Source organism: Phascolarctos cinereus, unplaced genomic scaffold, assembly GCF_003287225.1.
Source record: "Phascolarctos cinereus isolate Bilbo 61053 unplaced genomic scaffold, phaCin_HiC Scaffold_726;HRSCAF=1367, whole genome shotgun sequence".
NCBI lineage: Eukaryota > Metazoa > Chordata > Mammalia > Diprotodontia > Phascolarctidae > Phascolarctos > Phascolarctos cinereus.
This window is the reverse complement of record NW_027556098.1, coordinates 175,015,377-175,035,293: the sequence shown is the minus strand read 5'-3', so window position 1 is coordinate 175,035,293 and position 19,917 is coordinate 175,015,377. Positions and strand designations below refer to the sequence as shown.

Genomic DNA, 19,917 nt, shown 5'->3' with positions numbered 1-19,917 from the left:
AGGTGGCGCAGTGGATAGAGCACCAGCTCTGAAGTCAGGAAGACCTGAATTCAAATCCAGCCTCAGACCAAATACTTGCCACTTACTAGCTGTGTGACCCTGGGCAAGTCACTTAACCCCAATTGCCTAAAAATTAAAAAAACAAAAAACAAAAACAGAGATCAAGTAGAAGAAATTATAACCAGGTGGGAACAGGATGAGGAGGTATATGCCATCCCTTTCTGCTCCTAGAGATGTCTCAAAGATGTTTTCTGTGAGCCTGTAGAAATGAGCCTTTATCCCAGTACACTAATTCAATTACCAAAAGGAGTCATTTTAGCCACTGGTACAATTGTCTACAGAGCATTAAGCAGAAGAGAATAATTGCAGAGTGGTGATCTGTCCTTGCACCATTTCTACCTGAACTCCATCAGAAAAGATGAGGAGAAGGAGACAGCAGTGATGATGATGATAATAATGTTTCTGTCAGAACTCCACTGAATGTAAGGAGACAGGAATAATTAATACTAATGATAGCTGACAGGTATAGAGTACTTTAGGGTTTATGAAGCACTTTCACTATGTTGTTGGATTTCACAGAATCATAGCATTTCAGTGTTGGAGGGGACCCCTAAGGCCATGCAATCCAATTTGGAAATACCTTCTGAGCTGGTGTTATTCAATCCCCTTTTCCAGATGAGGAAACAGAGATTCAGAGAAGAGTCTTTGCCCATGGTTATACAGCAAGCATGTGTTAGAGGTGAAATTCAAACCCAGATCTTTTCTGACTCCATAGTTGTACTCTCGCCACTGTTTCACACCATACCCTCAAAGAAAAGTCAGAAGTATCACTTTAGAATAGGTCAGAGAAAGGAAAGACCTCACTCTTTTCTCTTGTGTTCCAATGAAGTCAGTCATCCAGTAATAGGCTTCCTTTATCATGTCTCCCTGCTGTTTGATACTAAATGTGTTTTCATTTTTGTTCAGTGATTCAACTTGACTCAGCTTGCCCCAACCCCCAATATTTCTTTTTGAGTCATCCCCAGGAAAGCTGGCCTTACAAAGTGGTCAGAATCATGCATTTTCCTGGGCTTACTCTCGCCTTTTCCTAGGCTGACAGGAAGAAAGGGTAGGGAGAGGATGGATGATCAGACTTCCTGGTTTCTCTGGGGTTTCACTCAAAAGTCTCAACTCTCCTCATGTTAGTTACCCTACCACCTCATTTCTGATCTTCATGACATGCAGTACGGGGAGACAGATAAGGTCAGGAGGATGGGAAGCTAGATACCTGGGTTCAGGCTCTTCATATTCTTCCCTCTCCCACTTCATCCCAAGGTTCTAATGATCCCAACCTCAGATTCAGTTGTAGAAAATCAGTGGGAGATCAAGGCTGAGAAATAGGGGCAGGTTAACGGGAGAGAGAAGCTGGAAGGATGTAGTTAGAAGTAGCTAGAACGGCGAACACAGCCTTGTCAGAGATGACTAAAAAAGGAAATCTAAAAGGGCACGAAAGCAGTCATGTTAAACCATCACAAGGAAAATGATACATAAAAGTACCACTTGTCCTTGGATAAGCATGTCATGCTTCCCAAAATCAGCTCTGTGACCAAAGGAACAGGCAGCATCCCGAGCTTCACTCTGTATCACAGCTGGGGGGTCTGGAAGAAACATCATCCTTGTCCTTGGGAGACAGATAGGACAAATCAACATGTAAAAAAATGGAAAACGCATTAACAGGAGCACAAGCTGGTTGTAGGTATATATTCAATTCTACAGACTTATTGAGTGTCTTCTATGGACCACTCTCTATTCTCAGTGGGAACCAAGTGAGATTAATCAGGGTTGAGGGAGAGAAGTGACAACGCTCTGTCAAGGAGGTAGAAAGAAAACGTTTCTCATGATGGAAGGGTGGAGGAATGATCACTTGATCCCTTCCCTTGCAGGTTGAATGGCACTCTCCCCTCAAGTATGGACACCCAAAACAAGACCCTGTTCTTTAAGGGGCCTGTGACCTATAGTTTGTCTGGGACCTACATATGTGAAGCTACCAATCCCATTGGCACACGTTCAGGCATGGTAGAGGTCAATATTACAGGTAAGAAGCTTATGACTGTCTCCCATCCCCGCCAGTCCCATCCTCACCTCTCTCCTCTTCTGGCCCCCTTTCTAAGGCAGCATGGCTTGTACCCTAGGTTTGGCCTGAGCCTTAGGAGCTTGGATCTTGTCTCTCAACTGGAGCTACAGATGAGGTTGTTGTCTACCTTTGCTTATGCTCTCTCCCTATCTCTATCTCTATCTCTCTCTGGGCTCTGGTGAACCCCACTCTGTTGTCTTTCTTCTGTGCTTGATTGAGGTCAATGATGAGAGAGAAAGTGTCAGGCATAGTGAAGGAGGCTGGAGGAAGAAGAGAATCATTTGTTCTTTTAGGGTGAGTTGCTAGGGCAAAGTTCTGATGTTTGGAATTTCCCTGTAGGTCCTGCTGAGAGAAAGCCTATGTGTGATGCCAACAGTCCTCTGTACTAGTTCTGGTTTGCCCAGCCCAATCTATAAAAGGTCCTTGTTTCCTCCTTGGCAGCATGCCTGTAATTCTGGCAGCTGCCACCAGGTGAATGGTAGTATCTGGCTTTGGTTGTATCGATCAGGTGGTAGGCTATGCACAGTCAGTTGAGAGAAAGCAAGAGCATACAATTAGGGCTTTTGATATGAAGAGATCTTGGAGATCACCTAGTCTATACTCTGGTAGTTTTACAGGTGAGAAAACTCAGGCCCAGGCTAAATGACTTGCCCGGAGTTATATAGGTAATAATTAGCAGAGAAAGGACATCAGGAGGTTTTTCTCCTAGGCAGAAAGTGATGCCACACAGATGCTAATCAAGAAAGGCAGTTTTGCCTTGAGTTGGTGGAATAAAAAGAGTGTTGGTGTCGAGGTGGTCACAGATATGAACGGCTGCACCAGGGTGGTTTTAGTAGAGTTAGCTAGGGGCGAAGCATCCCAAAACAGGATTATCCCTGGGGATTTTGTTAAAGTTATTTACTACAAGGTGATGGGGCAAAGATGGACTCTGGCAATGATACCTCAAGGGCTGATTATTGTATTGTCAGTGTTTGGTGGGGAACTCTCTTGTTGGGCAGGTTTGTATCATAGGCAGCAAAAGCAGAAAGATCAACCCTCAAAGAACCCCTGGAACCATCCCCAGTGTGATCAGAAACCTGCCCTGCCCTTGGAACCTTCATAAGTTGCCTTTCTCTCTCCTTTACCCCCACGAGCATCTTCCTATCCTCCTGCACCAGAGAAATCACTGCCCCATGCCTACACCAGGCTGTTTGACCCTAGAGAAATGGGAGGCAAATAGCAAGAAAAGTCTAGGGCCTTGGCGGTTACGGCTCCTGGCTGCATAGGGAACAGAAGGGACAGAGCAAAACCACACTTTCCTTCCTCTCCAAGCAAGAGGTCAAGTGCTGTGTGTGATTAGATCTGGCAGTGGAAGAAATACTTCTTCCTAAAAAAAGAGGCCATCCCAGAAGCTCCTGGGAAGGGGGCTTTTGATGAGATCAACCAGGGCTCTTTCCAACAAGAGATCTTTTCTCCTGGCACCAGGGAGAGCCTTGTCTTTAGTTGCCTGTTCAGAGAAAGAAGAAAATTTCCCCTCCTGGTTAATCTTCTGTTGGTACCTCTGGAGAAATTGTCTACTAGCAGATCAGTGAGCGTGGCTGGAGTGGGTAGAGGAGACCCAACAAACAGCTGTGACTTATTTTACCATCATTCCATTTTCCCTCTCCACCAGGGGGTAATGACCAGCATCAGGACCCACAAGTCTCCTGGAAATGGCTTTGGATGTCCAACCTCGGAAGCTTCTGTGCGGTGTTTGGTTTCTTGCTTCTCTCGAGGTTGTCAGGGGTCCGTGGCTGCTGTGTAGGTTACTGTCAGTTGGTGTATGACCTGCAACATTTAACCCAGGGCCTAGGGAAAAGAGAAGTAGGGAAAGGGTCCTGAAGTTAGGATCAAAGGCTTTGGCTACGAACAGATAAGAAAAAAGGGAACAGGGAGGAAATAATGGAATCAGGTTGGGAATTGGTTATCTTGGTGATGGTGGTTATAGGGGGACTGGTGGTGCTTTGCCTGGGGTGGGAGCTGGGGGGCGGGGATGGTTTGTGACACTTGGGTGGGGGAAGAAGAGGAGAAACATCTCACTGTTCATAGAGATGATGGAAATGGTAATTGTGGTGGTTGATGGTAGAGGAGATGATGGCCTTGACCATGGTAAATGGCAATTCTGTTGGTGATCCTGATGAAGAGGGGTATGCCCATAATTGGGTCACTGATGCCAGACAGCTGCTTTCGGGGGAAGAGTTGGCCAGGAGACAACACAACTTCCCTGGCACTAATGGGAAATGGGGTGCTTTGGAGGCAACATGGTGGGGAGGGGTAAGCGAGGCAGGTCTCTTCCCCCAGCCCTCAATGGTGCAGTCTGGGGACTTAGTGAAGGGTGACAGGATTGTTGGCTGCCTAGTTAGGCCGAGCTGAGGGGAAGCTGAAGCTCATTGAATCATTCATGAGCCCAGGATCTGTTTATCCAGCTCTCCCCGAGGGCTGATTAGGCCCCCTGCTCAAGAGGACTCAGCCGGTCGTGCTGAGCCATTACAGGGACATTTGTTCCTGGGCTCGAAAGCCATTTCAGGATTGTCAGCCAACCACAAAAACCTCTTCCCAGAGCCATTTGCCACAAACAAGACTGCACCTGCCATACTGGTCACCCTAGGTGGAGGAAGTCAGCCCCCCCTACTCCCCCCCAAAAAGAGTCACTAACTCTAACCCCTACCCAGTGATGTGGGCGTTCATTCTAGGGGGCCCTGGTCACCCTGTTGGGCTGGGGAGCTAGCCAGAAGGAGATGGATAAGTGGAAATTTAATATTTGATTCTGGCCATCCATATTGGTAATAGCTTTTTCTGCCTCTCCTGGGGAGGTGGATGGTATATGTCTGTGTAGGGAACTGTGATGTGGCTAAGACAGTGGAAAGGGAGAAGAGACTGCGTTGGGGGTGAATCAGGCTGAAGGGAACATGTATGAAAAAGTGTAGATAACCATAGCATGTGCAGAAGGCACAGATGCTACATGTTAACATGTGTGAGCATATGCCAGCATGCTTCCTCTTACTGGTCCTGTACCCAGGTTCTCCCCTAAATACGTGCCGGGACACATACATGTTCTCTTCTCCTATCAAGGGTTGTAGTAAATGACTTTAAATTGCAGAAGATAAGAGATGGAAGGTGAAGCACATAGCAGGTTGTATGGATAGGCAGTGAGGATTAGATTTATTCAGGCCAGGGTAGTCTCCCCACAGTTAGATTGAAGACTCATAGCTCTAGAGCTAGAGAGATCACAGACACTGTCACTCCCTCGTTTTAACCAATAAAAAGGAACTCAGGCCCAATGATGCCTCTACCACCAGGTAAATCGGCTGGTATAGTACTCTCTGATCACCTGCAAAAAGACACCAAGAGCCAAATTCCTTCCAGTGGACATGAAGGGAAATCTCATCCCAGAGACCCTAGTAGGTGACAGATGGTCATTCTAAGACTTTAATGCCCAAGTAGTCCCAGAGCAATCACAAATGCTTTGTCCTTGCCCCAGTTCTGTATCCTTGTTCCCCAGCTGGGGGATACAAAGGAGGGCTGTAATCGTACTGGATCTTTTGGATTTGATCAGCCTAAAGAAAAACTAGAGAGATTCAAGGACTGAGCCAACAGAGAGCTAAAGGTGAGGAAGGGAAAGTATCCTGACTTCTCTCTAGCTTGTTCAGCTCCCCTTTCATACACTTCTTACCAATGAGGCAAAGAGACCCCTGGTATCCGGAGAGGTCCATCCCATGACCCCAGTTCTGTCACCCAAGGAATAATTACCCCCACTTCCTCCACGCATTGAGTCTCTTTCCCCATTTAGGAGACTTTCTAAAAAATTTAAATTAATAGATATTTTCCATTTGGAAGATTTCAATTGAGGGTTAAGAGGATAAGGTACATGAGGTTTTGAGCTCTTCAAAAAGAACATGACTGATTCTCAGTAGTTCTCTTCTGTTTGATGAGAAGTATGTGATCATTACTTGTCTGTGAATCCATGTGTGCTAGTAAATGTGAGTTCAGATGTGAACAAATGTGAGTCTGTAAACATGTGCAGGTCCCGTGGGAGAGTGTGTATATGTATGAAAGTGTATATGGTGTACTCAGAGGGAGGATTAGTTCTCACCACTGGTTTGCCTGGGCTCTGTGTCCCTCCCACCTTCCTCCTGATGGCAGGAGACAGGCACCACAGCTGCAACAGCTGGATGGTGGGTATTATTTCTGAGAGGTTGAGCCCTAGATTCCCATTGCATGCTGGGAAATGTAGTTTCTCCCTAGTTTCCCGGGGCTGCCCTAGCCTGTAGCTTTCTAGCGTAACATTTCCATCATTGGACCCAAGAAATAAGCCCGGCCCTTCTTTTGACACCAGACTTAGCCTAAATACTAAGCTTAGACCATCTACGTTGAGCTATAACCCCGGCACTGTTCCCACCCTCAACCCTGCTCCGCACCCCCCTCCCCACCCAAAAAAACCCCAAAAAACTAAACACCACTCCAGCTGTCAGTCAGACTTTGATTCCCCTTTGTAGGGCCCATGGAGGGGAGGCAGTAACCTGGGCTCTGGCCAGCCAGCAGCAACACTTCCTTAGCTCAGTTCCTGCTGTAGCTGCTCCCAGCTGCTGGCCCTCCTCCCCCAACCCCGGGCTTTGCTGCTGGCATTGAGACAGGAACTACTAGATGAATGTGACAGCTGGCAGGGCTAGAGGGGGTGGGGGTCGGGTCAGGCAGCAGCAAAAGCGGATGCCTCATTCCTGAGCATACAGCCTTCTCTGTTTGGGAGGGAGTGGAGGAAGCCTTACTCCCTACATAGCCTGAACCCTAGCATCAGAATACTTTCACTGGAAAGCCATTTGAGCCATCCCCCTGCCTCCAGGCTGACTGCTCAGCTAGCTGGACAAGAGGCCCACCTTCCTTATCCTGAAAGGTCCTCAAGAAGGAGGCCTCCTCCCCCCACCCCCTTAGGGCCTACCAAGACACAGAGGGACCTGGAGAAGGCTGAAGCACTTTATAATATAGTACTGCCCATCTTATTCTTTCTGTCGAAGCCTGTGTAACCTTGGACCTGTTACTTCATTTGCCTAGGTCTCAATGACCTTATCTCAAAAGGAAATTGGTTCTCTAAGGGCTCCTTCCGGCATATTTTCTTGTGACTATATGATACAGTGAGCTTCCAGGCAGAGATCAAGGCTTTATTATTGGCCCTCTCCCATGTGTACTAAATGTCCAAGTGGGATACAGTTACAGTCCATTTAGGGTGAACACATGTAGCAGTTCAGTAACCATACAGGGCAGGGCATAGCTAAGCACCAAAATGAGTACTAATGATTTTCATCAACATCATTAACAATAAGCATTTATTAAGCACCTACTATATGCCTGGCACTAGAAAGAGTAGGAAAGGTAGAAATATGGTCCCTGTCCTCAAAGAGATTACCTTCTAATGGAGTTCAGAGAAAAGGGAAGTCATCGTGGGCTGGAGTGATTAGAAAAATTGTACATAAAGGAGGTGGGGCTCCAAAGAAACCTGAAGGATAGCGGGGATTTCAAAAGGTAAAGAAGAAGGAAAAGGGCATTCCTAGTGGGGAACACAGGAGTGAAAATTTGGCCTGTTTTAGGGTACAATGAGGATCTTGGCCTGGCTATGGCAGAGGGCTCATGTTTGGGATTTGGGGAGATGGAAGCTGAGTAACTAAGGTGGTATCGGTGCCTTGCACTCAGTAATAACTTAATAAATGTTGTTGAATGGAATTATGAAGGGCTTTGAATGCCAGGCTGACTTTTATCTTATGGGCAGTTTCAAGCCACTGAAGGTTTTGAAGCGAGGGAATGGTAAACCAGAATGGCACTTAAGTAAGGTGAATCTGGCAGCGGCCACATTGATGGAACTATTTGGGGTTTATAAAGTGCTTTCCTCACCGAAGTCCTCTGAGATAGATAAAACATGTATTGTTGTCCCCATTTCACACGTAAGAAAAATGAAAGTTGGAGAGGCTATTTAAACAATTTGGTTGTACAGCTAGCAAGTAATAAAACTGAAACTTTAAGCCCAGCACACCTTGGGGTTGGGTTGGAGGTAGGGAGGCCACTGGGGTAAGAGACGCCTGTAAAAAATGTTAGGAACGCTTGATAGGAGAGTCATTACAAAGAAAGAATCAACAGGATTTGGTGACAGGTGGTGTATGGAGAAGTCATGTGATCTAGAACTGGGACTTTCTATCTCTCCCAGCCTAGAGAGATAGGGGGACTTTGCCAAGGCAACACAGGCAGTAAGTAATTGAATCAGGTTTCTTTTTCTTTTCTTTTTTTCTGGCTAGGCAATTGGGGTTCAGTGACTTGCCCAGGGTCACACAGCTAGTAAGTGTCTGAGGCTGGATTTGAACTCTGGTCCTCCTGACTCCAGGGCCAAGGCTCTATCCACCATGGCACCTAGCTGCCCCCAAAGTAGGTTTCAAACCCAGGTTCTTTGATGTGAAATCCAGTACATTTTCCGCTCTCCTGCCCATGCTTAAGAATGGGTGTAATTTTGAGCTTCAGCTAAGATAGATGATAATATTGGGAAAGGGGGAAGTTAATAGGAGAAGCTGATTTCTGAGGAAAGGCCATGAGCTCAGTTTTGGATGCATAGAGTTTGGGGGTACACTAAGGCAGTATCAGTCTCTGTAGGATCTAGGCAAAGATACTCTGTAGGCAACAGCAGAGGCAAGGTGGGGGCTTGGCTAAGACATAAGGGAAGAAGGGACATACACCTTGGGAATAAACAAACTTGTCAAAACTGTGGGACAGGGAAATGATTCGTTAAGGGAAAGGAGAGAGACCAAGAACTAAAACCAGTTAGTGAGCCAGAAAAGAGAAAGAAGCCAACAGCAGAAACAGAAAGGAGAGAAGGGCAGGGGGGAAAAAAGCCCCTAAGACCTCTCCTGTTACCAAGACCTCAGGACAATAGAGTTTTCCCAGTGGAATGATGGTGGGTGTCTACACCTGCAATTTGTCCATCTTTCGACTCTACAAGTCTTCCACATCCTTCAAGGCCCAGTTCAAATGCTACCTCCTTCCTGAAGACTCCCCTGGATACTCCAACCCACAGAGAGCTCTCCTGCCTCTGAACAGATTGTCTGCAGTATTCATTGGCCCTATGGCACAGTCATAGACTACTTTTGGAAGGGGCTTGGAGCTCATCCAGATCAACCCTTTCATTTTACAGATGAAGAAACCGAGGCTCAGAGAGGGGTAGTGATTTGTCTGGTGTAGAATGAGCTCTTCACATGGATTCAGAAGTCCATGAATTTGGGCACAGGATCTAACAGTAAAGCACCATACATACTTTTTAGCAATTATATATGTATGTCCTATCTCCTGCACTAGACTGTAAGCTCCCTAAGGCCAGGGACCATCTTTTATTTCTTGCCTTCACTCATAGTTTCTAGTGCTGTGCCCTTCACAACAACACAGTAAGCACTTAGTAAATGTTTATTGAATGAATGAATGAGGAGGAGGAAGTTCAGGTGTAGAGAATGAAAATGGTGGAGGTCCAGGCAGAAAAGGGGTCCTGGAGGTTAGTCCAGGAGGAGCTAAGATTCCTGTCACCTGCCTCCCTGGCCCCACATAAAAAGTCCTCCCCTTCCAGGTGGTGAGCAGGTGCATAATCTGATAAACAGGTAGGGCTATAAATGGGATGGGGAAGTAAGCCGGATGAAGGAAGCTAGGGGAAACTAGGAGGGAGGCATGAGACTGGGAACAGGGGACAGGCAGATTAATGTTCTAAGAGGGGAGCTGGCTGTAGGGTTTTGAGCAGAGGGACAGCTACATCCTGACTGTTGGCAGTTTTCCCTGAGCAGTGGCAGTGGGGCTCTTATCACCACTGCATTTCCTCATCAGAGATGCTTATAGGAGATTATTGTTCGGTCTGCAGGATGTCTGAGGCCATTCTCACTTTGTGAGAACTCACTGGGAAGTAGAGTTCAGGTCTTAGGGCTAGGAAGGACCTTTGAGATCAGCAAGTGCAATCCTCTCATTTACAGACAAGGAAACAGTTTCAGAGAGGTTAAGCAACTTTCCCACGGTTGCACAGCTACCATTAACAGAAATGGGGCTAGAACTCAGGTCTCCTAACTGGCACTCTTTCTACTCTTGAGACTGAGCTGGGGCAAAGAAGTTCATCTTCCCTGTTTCCTTCTCTGCTATGGGAATAATCAGTCAATAAGACCCAGATATATGGGAAATGAATGAGTAGTCTTAGTGAAATGCTGGGAAGGCAGAAGAGGGGGAGAGGCTGGCCCCAGTCCCCTCGCCCCAATTTCATGGGGCAGAAGCACCTAGAGTTTGCAGTGTACCTGCTCTGTTCTGTGTAATAGAGTGAAAGGGGAGAGAAGCCCAGGCATTCTGAACCCTCTGGATATAGATCAGCCTGTTCTTCCTCTCCACTGCCAAAACTGAAGACCAGCAGACTTAGCCCCCCATGACCTGGCCTTTCTCCTTACTTTATCTATACCAGGGCTACTGAGGCCAGTGCTGGTCTCAGGAGCCACCCAGTGGTGGTGCTAGGAATGGCCACCAGTCTACCTTGCTGTGACCCCTTCTTAGAGCTACACCCTTTGACTCTGCCCTTCTTGAATGACTTCTCCTCTCGGTTTCTGCTCTTCCACTCCCTCTGAGCCCTTTTTGCCCCAGTACCTGCTGTGGTACAGTGGGGGGAAAAAAGCACTGGAGTCAGGGGACCTGGGTTCAAGTCCTGACTCTTGTCTATTATCTTCATGTTTTGGGGAGTTAACTGTAAAATGAAGTTTGGTGAGGAGGTCAGACTAAACAGTCTCTAAGAAAGTCCTGTCTAGTTTTAAATACTATTATATGGAGTTGCTCTTCTATCCACAATGGAACCATACCAAAGGGTGACCCAGCAAGGGGTTGGGGAAGAGGAATTAAGGAAAGAAGGGGCATTTGTCACCAGCTTTGTTCACTCTCCTGGGTAATGCAGCCGTGCTCTGCTTTGTGGGCTGGTGACCATCACTGCTCACTGCCTCATCTTTCTTTTTCCCTTCCTCATCTCTTCTCTTCTACTTGTTTCTCCCTTCCCCCCTCTCTGTCTCTCCTCTTCTCCTCTTCCTCTTCCCCCCCTTTTCCTCTGTTCCTCTCTCCAGTTCCTGCTCCCTTCCTCCACCTCTCTCTCTCTCTCCCTCAGCTCCTTCCCATCACTCTGCCCAGACCTTCAGTACAGACACTCCCTCTGGGATTCTGCAAGCTTTCCTTCCCCCATCCTCAACCCTAGCCAACCAAAGACACCAGCTGTTTCCATCTGTTAGAGTGTAACCTTCTCTCAGCCTCAACAAGAGAGGAACATACTGGGCAGGGGTGGGGGGATAAGGTGGTGGGGGTAATTTTCAGGGTAGACTTGGGAAGATGGTCTGTGTTTGGAGGGTGATTGTAGATAACCAGCTATTTCCCCCATAGCAGACATCTCTCTCAATGGGCTAATTCCACCTGTCTCCTGTTCCTTCTCCTTCTTATGAGCCTAAGAATAGGAGGCCAAGGAGGTACACATGTAACCAGCACACGTGCAGGTTTTTGTTGGGTTTTTTGTCCTGTAGACCAGTGTAGTGTATTCTTGCAATGTGCACATCGTTGTACCTGTCTTTCTCTCAAGCATTGTCTTGTGCCCATACACACATGCCACCTGCACACACACACCCTAATCTTTTCTCCTCTCTTCCAACCCCCCCCCCGACTCTGACCAACTTGGGAATAGGTATATGAACTCCTAGGGATGTTTGCCTACCAGAAATTCCAATTTTCCAATGTGTAAGCTGCCTTATAAGTGTGCTGAACTATGCAATCCAGTCATGATAATGGAAAGAATACTGCATTTGGAGCCAAAGTGTGTCCGTTCCAACCTCAGCTCTGCTATGAATGATCCATGTGACCCTGGGCAAGTCACTTAACCTCTGGGCTTCAGGCCTTCTCATCTATAAAAGGAGGACTTTTGACTAAATGACTCATAAGGTTCCTTCCACTTCTAAGATGAGTATGTGATATTATGAACCATAGAGCTTGGCTAATCCAACCCCCTCCATTTGCAACTGAGGAAATTGTGGCCTAGAAAGAAAGCTAGATTTGCCTATAGTCACACAACACAGCATCTCCAGGAGTTTTTCTAGTTTGGAATATTATGGCATGGTGAGTCCAACACTCTACTTTCCCACCATCTCTGAGATTGTCCTGTGTGAGTACATGTGCAAATGTTCTCATGCATGTACGTGTGTTATACATGTGCCATATTGGCTCAAATCTAGGCCGCCTTGCTTTCTGTGAAACCCCAATGTACCCCACACTCAACTGGTGTTACTTTTCAGAGAATACCTCTCTATAATTGTTTCTTTCCAGGAGATCTGATGTCTAGAATGGAGCTTCTTCTGTTCAGGTAGCTGATGCCTGAGCTAAGATGTCTAGAGTGTAGCTTCTTCTGTTCAGGTAGCTGATGCCTGAGCTAATATCCTCATGAATGCCCTGAGGTCAGACACACATCTTTCTGTGCACAGACACCTCTTACCACCCCCCTGATGCTTACTCCTTTCTTACCTTGCCTCTTCCTGCTCCAGATCCTCATTTCATCTATGTGATATCTGCCTGGTTGCTCAGCACCGTCTGATCTGGGCAAACCTCCATCTAGAGTTCCAGAGGTGTCCCTCTTGGGCTTCTGTACATTGCCATCTGTTGCCCGCACTCCCAGGCCGTTGGCATGCGTACAGCATTGGTCTTATGTCCTGACACCTGAGAATCCCTTCTCCCCTTGACCTGGAGAATAGCCTGCCCCCCCCCCCCAGTGCCTCTTCAGACCAGTCCTCTTCAAAGCCATGGGGAAAGCTAGCCACAGTGTCTGGTACGTAGTCTGTTCTCATGAGACAGTTATATAAAAATACACGCATGGAGGAAGCATTGTTCTCTAAAACACATCAGATTCTGAGAAAATAGGAATTGAGGTGTGTAGGTGAGGCTCAGGCGCGGGAATGGGACTGGCGTTGTTTCTGGGTAATTAGCCAGGGTTGCTCAAAGATTCCATGGGTACCATCTTCTGTCGTTCTCCCACTCTGGTTACAAATTATCCAATAGAGCTTGAAACATGGTGAAGGACAGGAAACCAGCAGGTGTCAGGATCCTAAGATCCCTCCATTTTAGGGATGGGGGAAGCCTAGGGTCACCAGGCTAAGCCACAGGAAGCCACATTCTTGGAGTACTTCCCCTACCCCAGCTCCCGCCCCCTTCCTGGCTTTTCCCTCCCTATGCTCCCACCTCCCACCCCAATCCTTCCCCCAGAAACCCTGAGAGGCAGAAAGAGACTGACGCTGTCCCCCTTCCGTGTCTTTTCCTTACCCAGAGTTTCCCTACACCCCGTCTCCAACCGAACACGACAAGCGATCTGGGTCCGGCGTCCCCACGCCCATCATTGGGGGCGTGGTGGGGGGCATCATCCTGGTGCTGTTTGTGGCGTTGGTGCTTGTGGTCTACTTCCGCCGGCGCCGGCACACCTTCAAGGGGGACTACAGTACCAAGAAGCATGTCTACGGCAATGGCTATAGCAAGGCGGGGATTCCACAACACCACCCACCCATGGCCCAGAACCTCCAGTACCCCGACGACTCAGATGATGAGAAGAAGGCTGGGCCGCTGGGGGGGAGCAGCTATGAGGAAGAAGAGGAGGAAGTGGGTGGGGGTGAGAGGAAGGTGGGGCCCCCACACCCCAAGTTTGATGAGGACGTCAAGCGACCCTACTTTACCGTGGACGAGGCTGAGGCCCGATCTGACGGTTATGGGGACCGGACTCTTGGCTATCAGTATGACCCTGAGCAGCTGGACTTGGCTGAGAACATGGTTTCTCAGAATGACGGGTCTTTCATTTCCAAGAAAGAGTGGTACGTGTAGCCCCAGCTCTATGCCCACTCCCTTCCCCCCTCACCCGCACGACCCCAGCCCCCAAGTCCCCGAGGAGCTCAGCAGAGACTCAAGTGCCCCACCCTGAAGCCCCCCCTACACTCTCGAGGTACACGGGGAGAGGGATCAAGCTGGGGCAGGGGGCTACTTTATTTTTTATCTCTTTCCTGGATGACTGCCTTCCGCTCCCTGCCCCCTCCTTTGCCCCTTCCTCCCACTTCCTGTGGTGTTGTGTTCGACTGTGGCTTTGGTGTTCCTGTACTTTCCTTTGACTACTATCTGCCCCGTGTATATGGAGCCTGTTCATGTCTTGTTGTGTTTCTTGACCCTGGGATATGAGGGGGCAATGGTACCCAGCTATCTCCCCTCCCCCCTCATCCCTGTCCCCAAACACTGGAATTTGTTTATATGTTGTCCTCTTTTTTTTTTTCTTTATAGAGGGGGAGGGCTCCCCTGGAAGAAGCCCGACCCACCTCTCCTTCCCCAATGCTATTCCCTTTTCCTAGGTTGGGTGAACCTAGGGCCACCTTCCTCTTTCAACCGACCATGATTTAGCTAGAGTGAGTGGACAATTATAGACCACCCTGACTCATCCCAGATGGAAGGGATGAAGGATTAGAGGAAGCAAAGTGATGGGATTGGACAGTTGCCTCCAAGGATACCGTTTAAATAAGAAAAATATGGGTTGTTGACTGATAATGTAATGCCTGCACTGGTCACAGTATATTTTGCATTTTTTTTCCTCATTGCCTAACAGAAGGTTAGGTTGGCCATGATTTGATTGCTCTCTAAAGACTCCAGCGCTCGCACATGCACGCGCACGTGCACGCGCGCACACACACACACACACACCTGTTCTCTCTTTTTCTCCCCAATGACTCTAGAGAGGGTTCTTACTCATCCTACTAGCTTTTACCAACATGTTTATGTGTACACACACACACACACACACACACACACACACACACACACACACAAAATATATGCCTACCCTTGTGATTTCTTCTCTGGCGTCCCCCGTCCTTTACAGGAGCACCATATCTATTACCCTTAGCCATGAGCTTCACTCCAGGTAGACGATGACCAGGGTGTGGCCACTTCTCTTCCCCACCCCCAATCCAGAGTATCTTCCCTCCAGGAAACTGGGGATCATCCCTGGCTGAGTGAGTTGGGGAAAGGAGCCTGTCAAAGAAAAACTAAGATCTGAACATGATCAGATCAGATATGGGGCCACCTGTCTAGACCAGTCTACATTCAAATTCCAAGACCTTTGTTTCTTAGTCCCAGCCCATCCTGCAGTCTAAGGTGCTGATAGTTCCTTGGTTTTCTGTCTTTCTGTCTCCATACACAGCCAAACCCAACTCTGCTCCCCAGATCTGCAGAGGAGGCGGCCCCACAGGCTTTCAGTATAGAATGAAATTATTTAGGGAGTTAAAGGTGAAGAAATGGGGGGTGTGAGTGTGTGTGTGTGGTGTGTGTGTGTAGGGAGGGGAAAAAAGAGTTGATAACTGACTTGGGGCACTGTATAAAACTCTGGAGAGTACAGATTGATGATATACCGTATTCGAGTCAATACTAATGAAGTGACAAAGTTTAATGAAAAGGGGAAGGGGGCAGATGGATCCCTGAGTTCAAGCCCTGGAGAGTTCCTCTTCTGTTGTACCGCCTCCACTATCCTTCCTGCCCTCCTCAGATTTCATCCTGTCCTTCTACCAAAGGAGGACCATGGAGAAGGCATCCAGATTAATGCACGGCCCTTCTTGGCCCCTGGCTCCCTGGTTTCCCTACCTGTAAATGGAAAGAGAGAAAGACAGAGGGAATTCCCTCCTTCCTCTGTCTCCCTCCAAGTTCAAAGTGCCTCAATACAGCTTTCCCTCTCCCTAATCCCAGTGCCCTGTCCTTAAATTTGAGGTGAGTGAGCACGGGAAGAGAAAACTCAGGAGGGACTTGACTCTTCCCCCTTTGCTTCTGACAGTGAAGTCCCTTCCCACAAAGAGCACCAGAGATAGGTGTCAGGGAGGGAGGATTGAAAATGCTGTCTGACCAACAATTCCCACTCCTGCTCAGAGTTCTGGGTCCCACTTGATCCAACTAAGGGCCATAACTAGAGAGAGAGTGTTTCTATGGAATGATAGGCAATTGTTTGGGGTGGGGGAGGCATCCTGGAGAGCATGCATTCAGGCAACCCCTTACCATTTGCTTACTTGCCCTATACCAGATGCCACTATAGAGACCTAGGCAACCTGTAACCAGGCCTTAGTTTCCTCACTTGTAAAAACTAGATGAATTCTTCTTGCTCTAAACCTTGGGGTCCTATGATACTACCCAGAAAGCTGTCCTCTCACCCAGGTGCTGACACTCCCTTCACCCTCTTTGCCCTGATCCTGCTCTCATCCCACCATCTCTGAACATGGGTGAGTTTCCCAGCCAACTTCTGACCCCCCCAACCTGCCTGCAGGTACTTGAGCAGTGATCCTAACCCAAAGCCTTTGACCACTAGGACCCTATCCTGACCCTCCCAGTGGGCAGCCCAGTAGCCATGTAGCAGAAGTCTCAAGCCGTGCTGACCCCATGGCTGGCCCTTCCCTCTCTTGGGGAAGATGGGTCAGGGCAATCTGAGGCCTCTTCAACGATGGCAGGGTCAGGAACAGCTCTGGGACTGGATCCAGGGAGTCCCACCCAGATGCTATCTCCCCCAGCAGTATTAGTACTCTCTTTCCCCTCCTCCCCCACCCCTAAAGAGCAGGGGATTCTTCTTTATTATACCCTGCCACCCTTGGCCCACCTCACTTCGCATCCTCTTCAGTGACCAACTGCTTTGTGTGTTTGTTCCATCCAGAGGAGCCAGGGCCAGTGAGTGGACTGCTAGAAGTGTTCCTTTTTTTCTTAATTCCACCACCCCAGTCTGTTCTCAGTCCTGTTCTCCCAGTCTGGCACCTTCTGGAATCCTAGAGTCAAATGACTCTCCCTGCTCTTTCTACCCACTGGTATAGTGTCCAACCAAACCCTAGTATTTCTCTCCTTTTCCCCTTCCTTTCCCCCTCCCAAAGCAAAGCACAAAAAGCAGAGCACATAAGGGATGTGTCAAAGCATCCCCCTCCCCCGGACCCAGCAGCTGCTCCCCAGGTGGCCCACCATGACAGCCTTCAAGAGGACCAAGGACACTGGAGTGGCCATCTCCTTGAGTCCTCTTTGGCCCTCCATGCCAGGAACTCCCTGGGTAAACATGAAGATTGACATCATTTCTTTGATTGTTCTCCATGGACGAGGACCAGGCAGGGTGCTAGTGTTAGACGAGCGGAAGAGGGCCCCAGCCTCCCTTATGGCATCATTGGGCTATGCCACCTCACAGGGGAGATGCCCAGTGCCACCATAGATACCCAGCCTATTGGAAAGGATAGATGGTAGAGAAATACAGTGAGAATTAGGCTTCCTAGCTAGCTATGGGGAATGATTGGTGCAACAGCCACCCCAGCTGTTTCCTTCTGGCCTCATGCAGTGGCATACCCATGCCGTCCACTGTTCTTCCTTCCCTTATTTGATTACAGACTTTGATAATATTCTTATTCCACCACAAAGTCCATCTGAGCTCCCTTCCCTTTATCAGACCCAACATAGCAGACACCTAATACTTGTGTTGACACTCCACACACAGACACATGTAGGTGTACATGTCCACATCACACATGAATAGGTATATATATGCAAGTCCAGTTGTATACATGCTCAGACATGGGCAACTTGCAGATATGCACACACATACATACCCACACACCCATCTCCCCAAGAGGGGTAGGCTTGATCTTGCTTGAATGAAGCACTGTAGGGGGAATGCCTTTCTGATCTTAAGTGAAAAGGTGACCAAGTTTCAAGGGGTACTGGTGGAAAGAGACAGGGGTCCCAATAAACCAGGCACTATTAGTCTCTGCTTTCCTCCCGCCCTGCCCAAGTCACATGTGCAATAATTGTCCCAACTAAGAACCAGGGAGCTGATAATGCTGTCGCTAGGGAAAAGAAGGGGTGAGCCAAGCACAAAAAGTAGTGAAGGGGGTCAGATGGTTGCTCCCAGTGAAGAGATTGTGTCCTGAGAATACGGAGGAAAGGAGGGAGGATGGTCAGGAGAAAGGCTTTCCCCAAGTCCTGACCTTTTCTCAAAGAATTGTCAGGGTCGGGAGGGGGAGAGGTGAGGGATGTGGGAAGCCCCTTTGGTTTGGTGATCCTGGGAATCCCTGATGTCTTCTCCAGTCCACCCTCCTCTGACATCCCATCCAATCCAAGTAAGGACATTTGCATGTGAATGAGGCCTGGATATCCAGTCATGTCTTTCCTGGCCCCATGGAACTAAAAGGGAGAAGGTATCGCCTTCCTACCCAGCCCCCATAAATCCGGACACTCCCCAGCATCTAGGAGCTGAGCAGCAAGTCGGACTAAGTGAAACTCTTAAGAGCGCAAGTTTGGATTCCTCAATATTGATGCTTTTGATGGCTCAGAGGGGAAACCCAGGAGAGCTGGGTGAGGAAGTGAGGATATGTGTTTTAAGTGGAGTTTTTGTGGTGTTGTTGTTATTGTTACCTTTTTTTTTTTAAAGAAAAAAGGAGAAGTCCCCTCCTTGCCCAAGATTGTAATGAGCTGCCTTTTTTCCCTCCCTCCTCCCCCTTATTTCTTTGGTTGAGTGAAGCATTACCAGGGGATGGGCCCGCCAGATTCTCAATTCTGACTATTGAGTGGGGCGTTTGTTCCCCCTTTGTATAAAAAAAATTATGGGTAAAAATGTACTGAGGAAAAAAAATGTACTTTTTTATAAATAAAGAGTTTAAAACAAACTCGGTTGTCTTGTGTGTACCCTTTTCTTCCATCTAAGTTTTCAAGATCAGCCTCCCCAAAGCATCGTGATTTGGTTTGGGGTGCCCTTGGCCCAGGGCAGGCTGTCTGCTGAGGACTCTGGCAGCGGCTTGGCATTGGAATCTCTCCCTCCCATTTTAGGTGCATCTGGGCGAGGCCAAGAAGAATTGGATCTCAGCCTCCCCTCACCCCTCCTCAGTTTGGTCGTGGTGCTGTCCAGACCTGAGACTGAAGGTTTCCTGGTATAGTTCTCCCACCCTCGGTCCCCGAGAGCACATATGCGGTTCCTCATAGGGACATAGCTTAAAGTCTAGAAGGCCTAAGAGGCCAGTCGTATCCAGACCAACATCCTCATTTTACAAATGAGGTAACTGAGGTTGAGAGAGAGGAAACAAAATCTTTGCTAAGAAGACTTAGTGAAGGTCATGCACACAATAAGTGCCAAAAATCAGGATTTGAACCCAGGTCCTCTGACTCCAAAGCCGTCATTCTTTTCCTGTGATGACTTAGCTGCTCTTGGGCTGTGCCTTCCAGGAGTCTTGCACTCAAGTCTTTTTTCTCCAAGTTCACCCAGCCAGTGGCTAGGGCATGACATCTTGGCAGAGTGCTTCACAAATGAGCCCTAAGTCAGCTTCATGCCCAAGAGAGATTCCAGCTTATGAACAGTGAGTTCCAAGACCTCAGGAGGTGCCCAGTGCCCTGGGCTTAGCACTTACTATGGGCATAGCCCCAAGCTTGGCACCATGCGGAGGCACTGGCAGGAGCAGAGCAGTCTTCTGTCAGACTTCAAGTGAATAGTAGTCATAGAAATGAATACAAATTGATGTCACCCAAAGTTACCTAAGCTAAACTCAGTAGCTCATTTGGTGATAAGGAGAACAAGGGCATTGGTGCAATTTCTGAAGGTGGAGGTTGGAGTGGGGGAGACATCTCCATCCCAAACTGGGCAGAGGAAGGAGTGAGCTATGATTTTGGTCTTGGTTTATACTTGGTGATTGCAGCAATTGAAATGTGTGCATTTCAATCAACAAACATTTATTAGCCTGTCTTATGATGTG

At 48.2% G+C, this 19,917-nt stretch overlaps 1 protein-coding gene across 1 annotated transcript in view; it reads left to right on the top strand.

Moving 5' to 3' along the window:
* NECTIN1 (nectin cell adhesion molecule 1) overlaps positions 1 to 18,840 on the top strand; it is a 103,576-nt gene extending 84,736 nt beyond the window's left edge. Inside the window, exons 5-6 of the mRNA XM_020984842.2 lie at positions 1,923 to 2,074; positions 13,464 to 18,840. Of these exons, the coding sequence (XP_020840501.1) occupies positions 1,923 to 2,074; positions 13,464 to 14,008 (697 nt within the window). The 3' untranslated portion in view covers positions 14,009 to 18,840. The remainder of the gene's footprint in view (positions 1 to 1,922; positions 2,075 to 13,463) is intronic.
* The last annotated feature ends 1,077 nt before the right edge of the window (positions 18,841 to 19,917 follow it).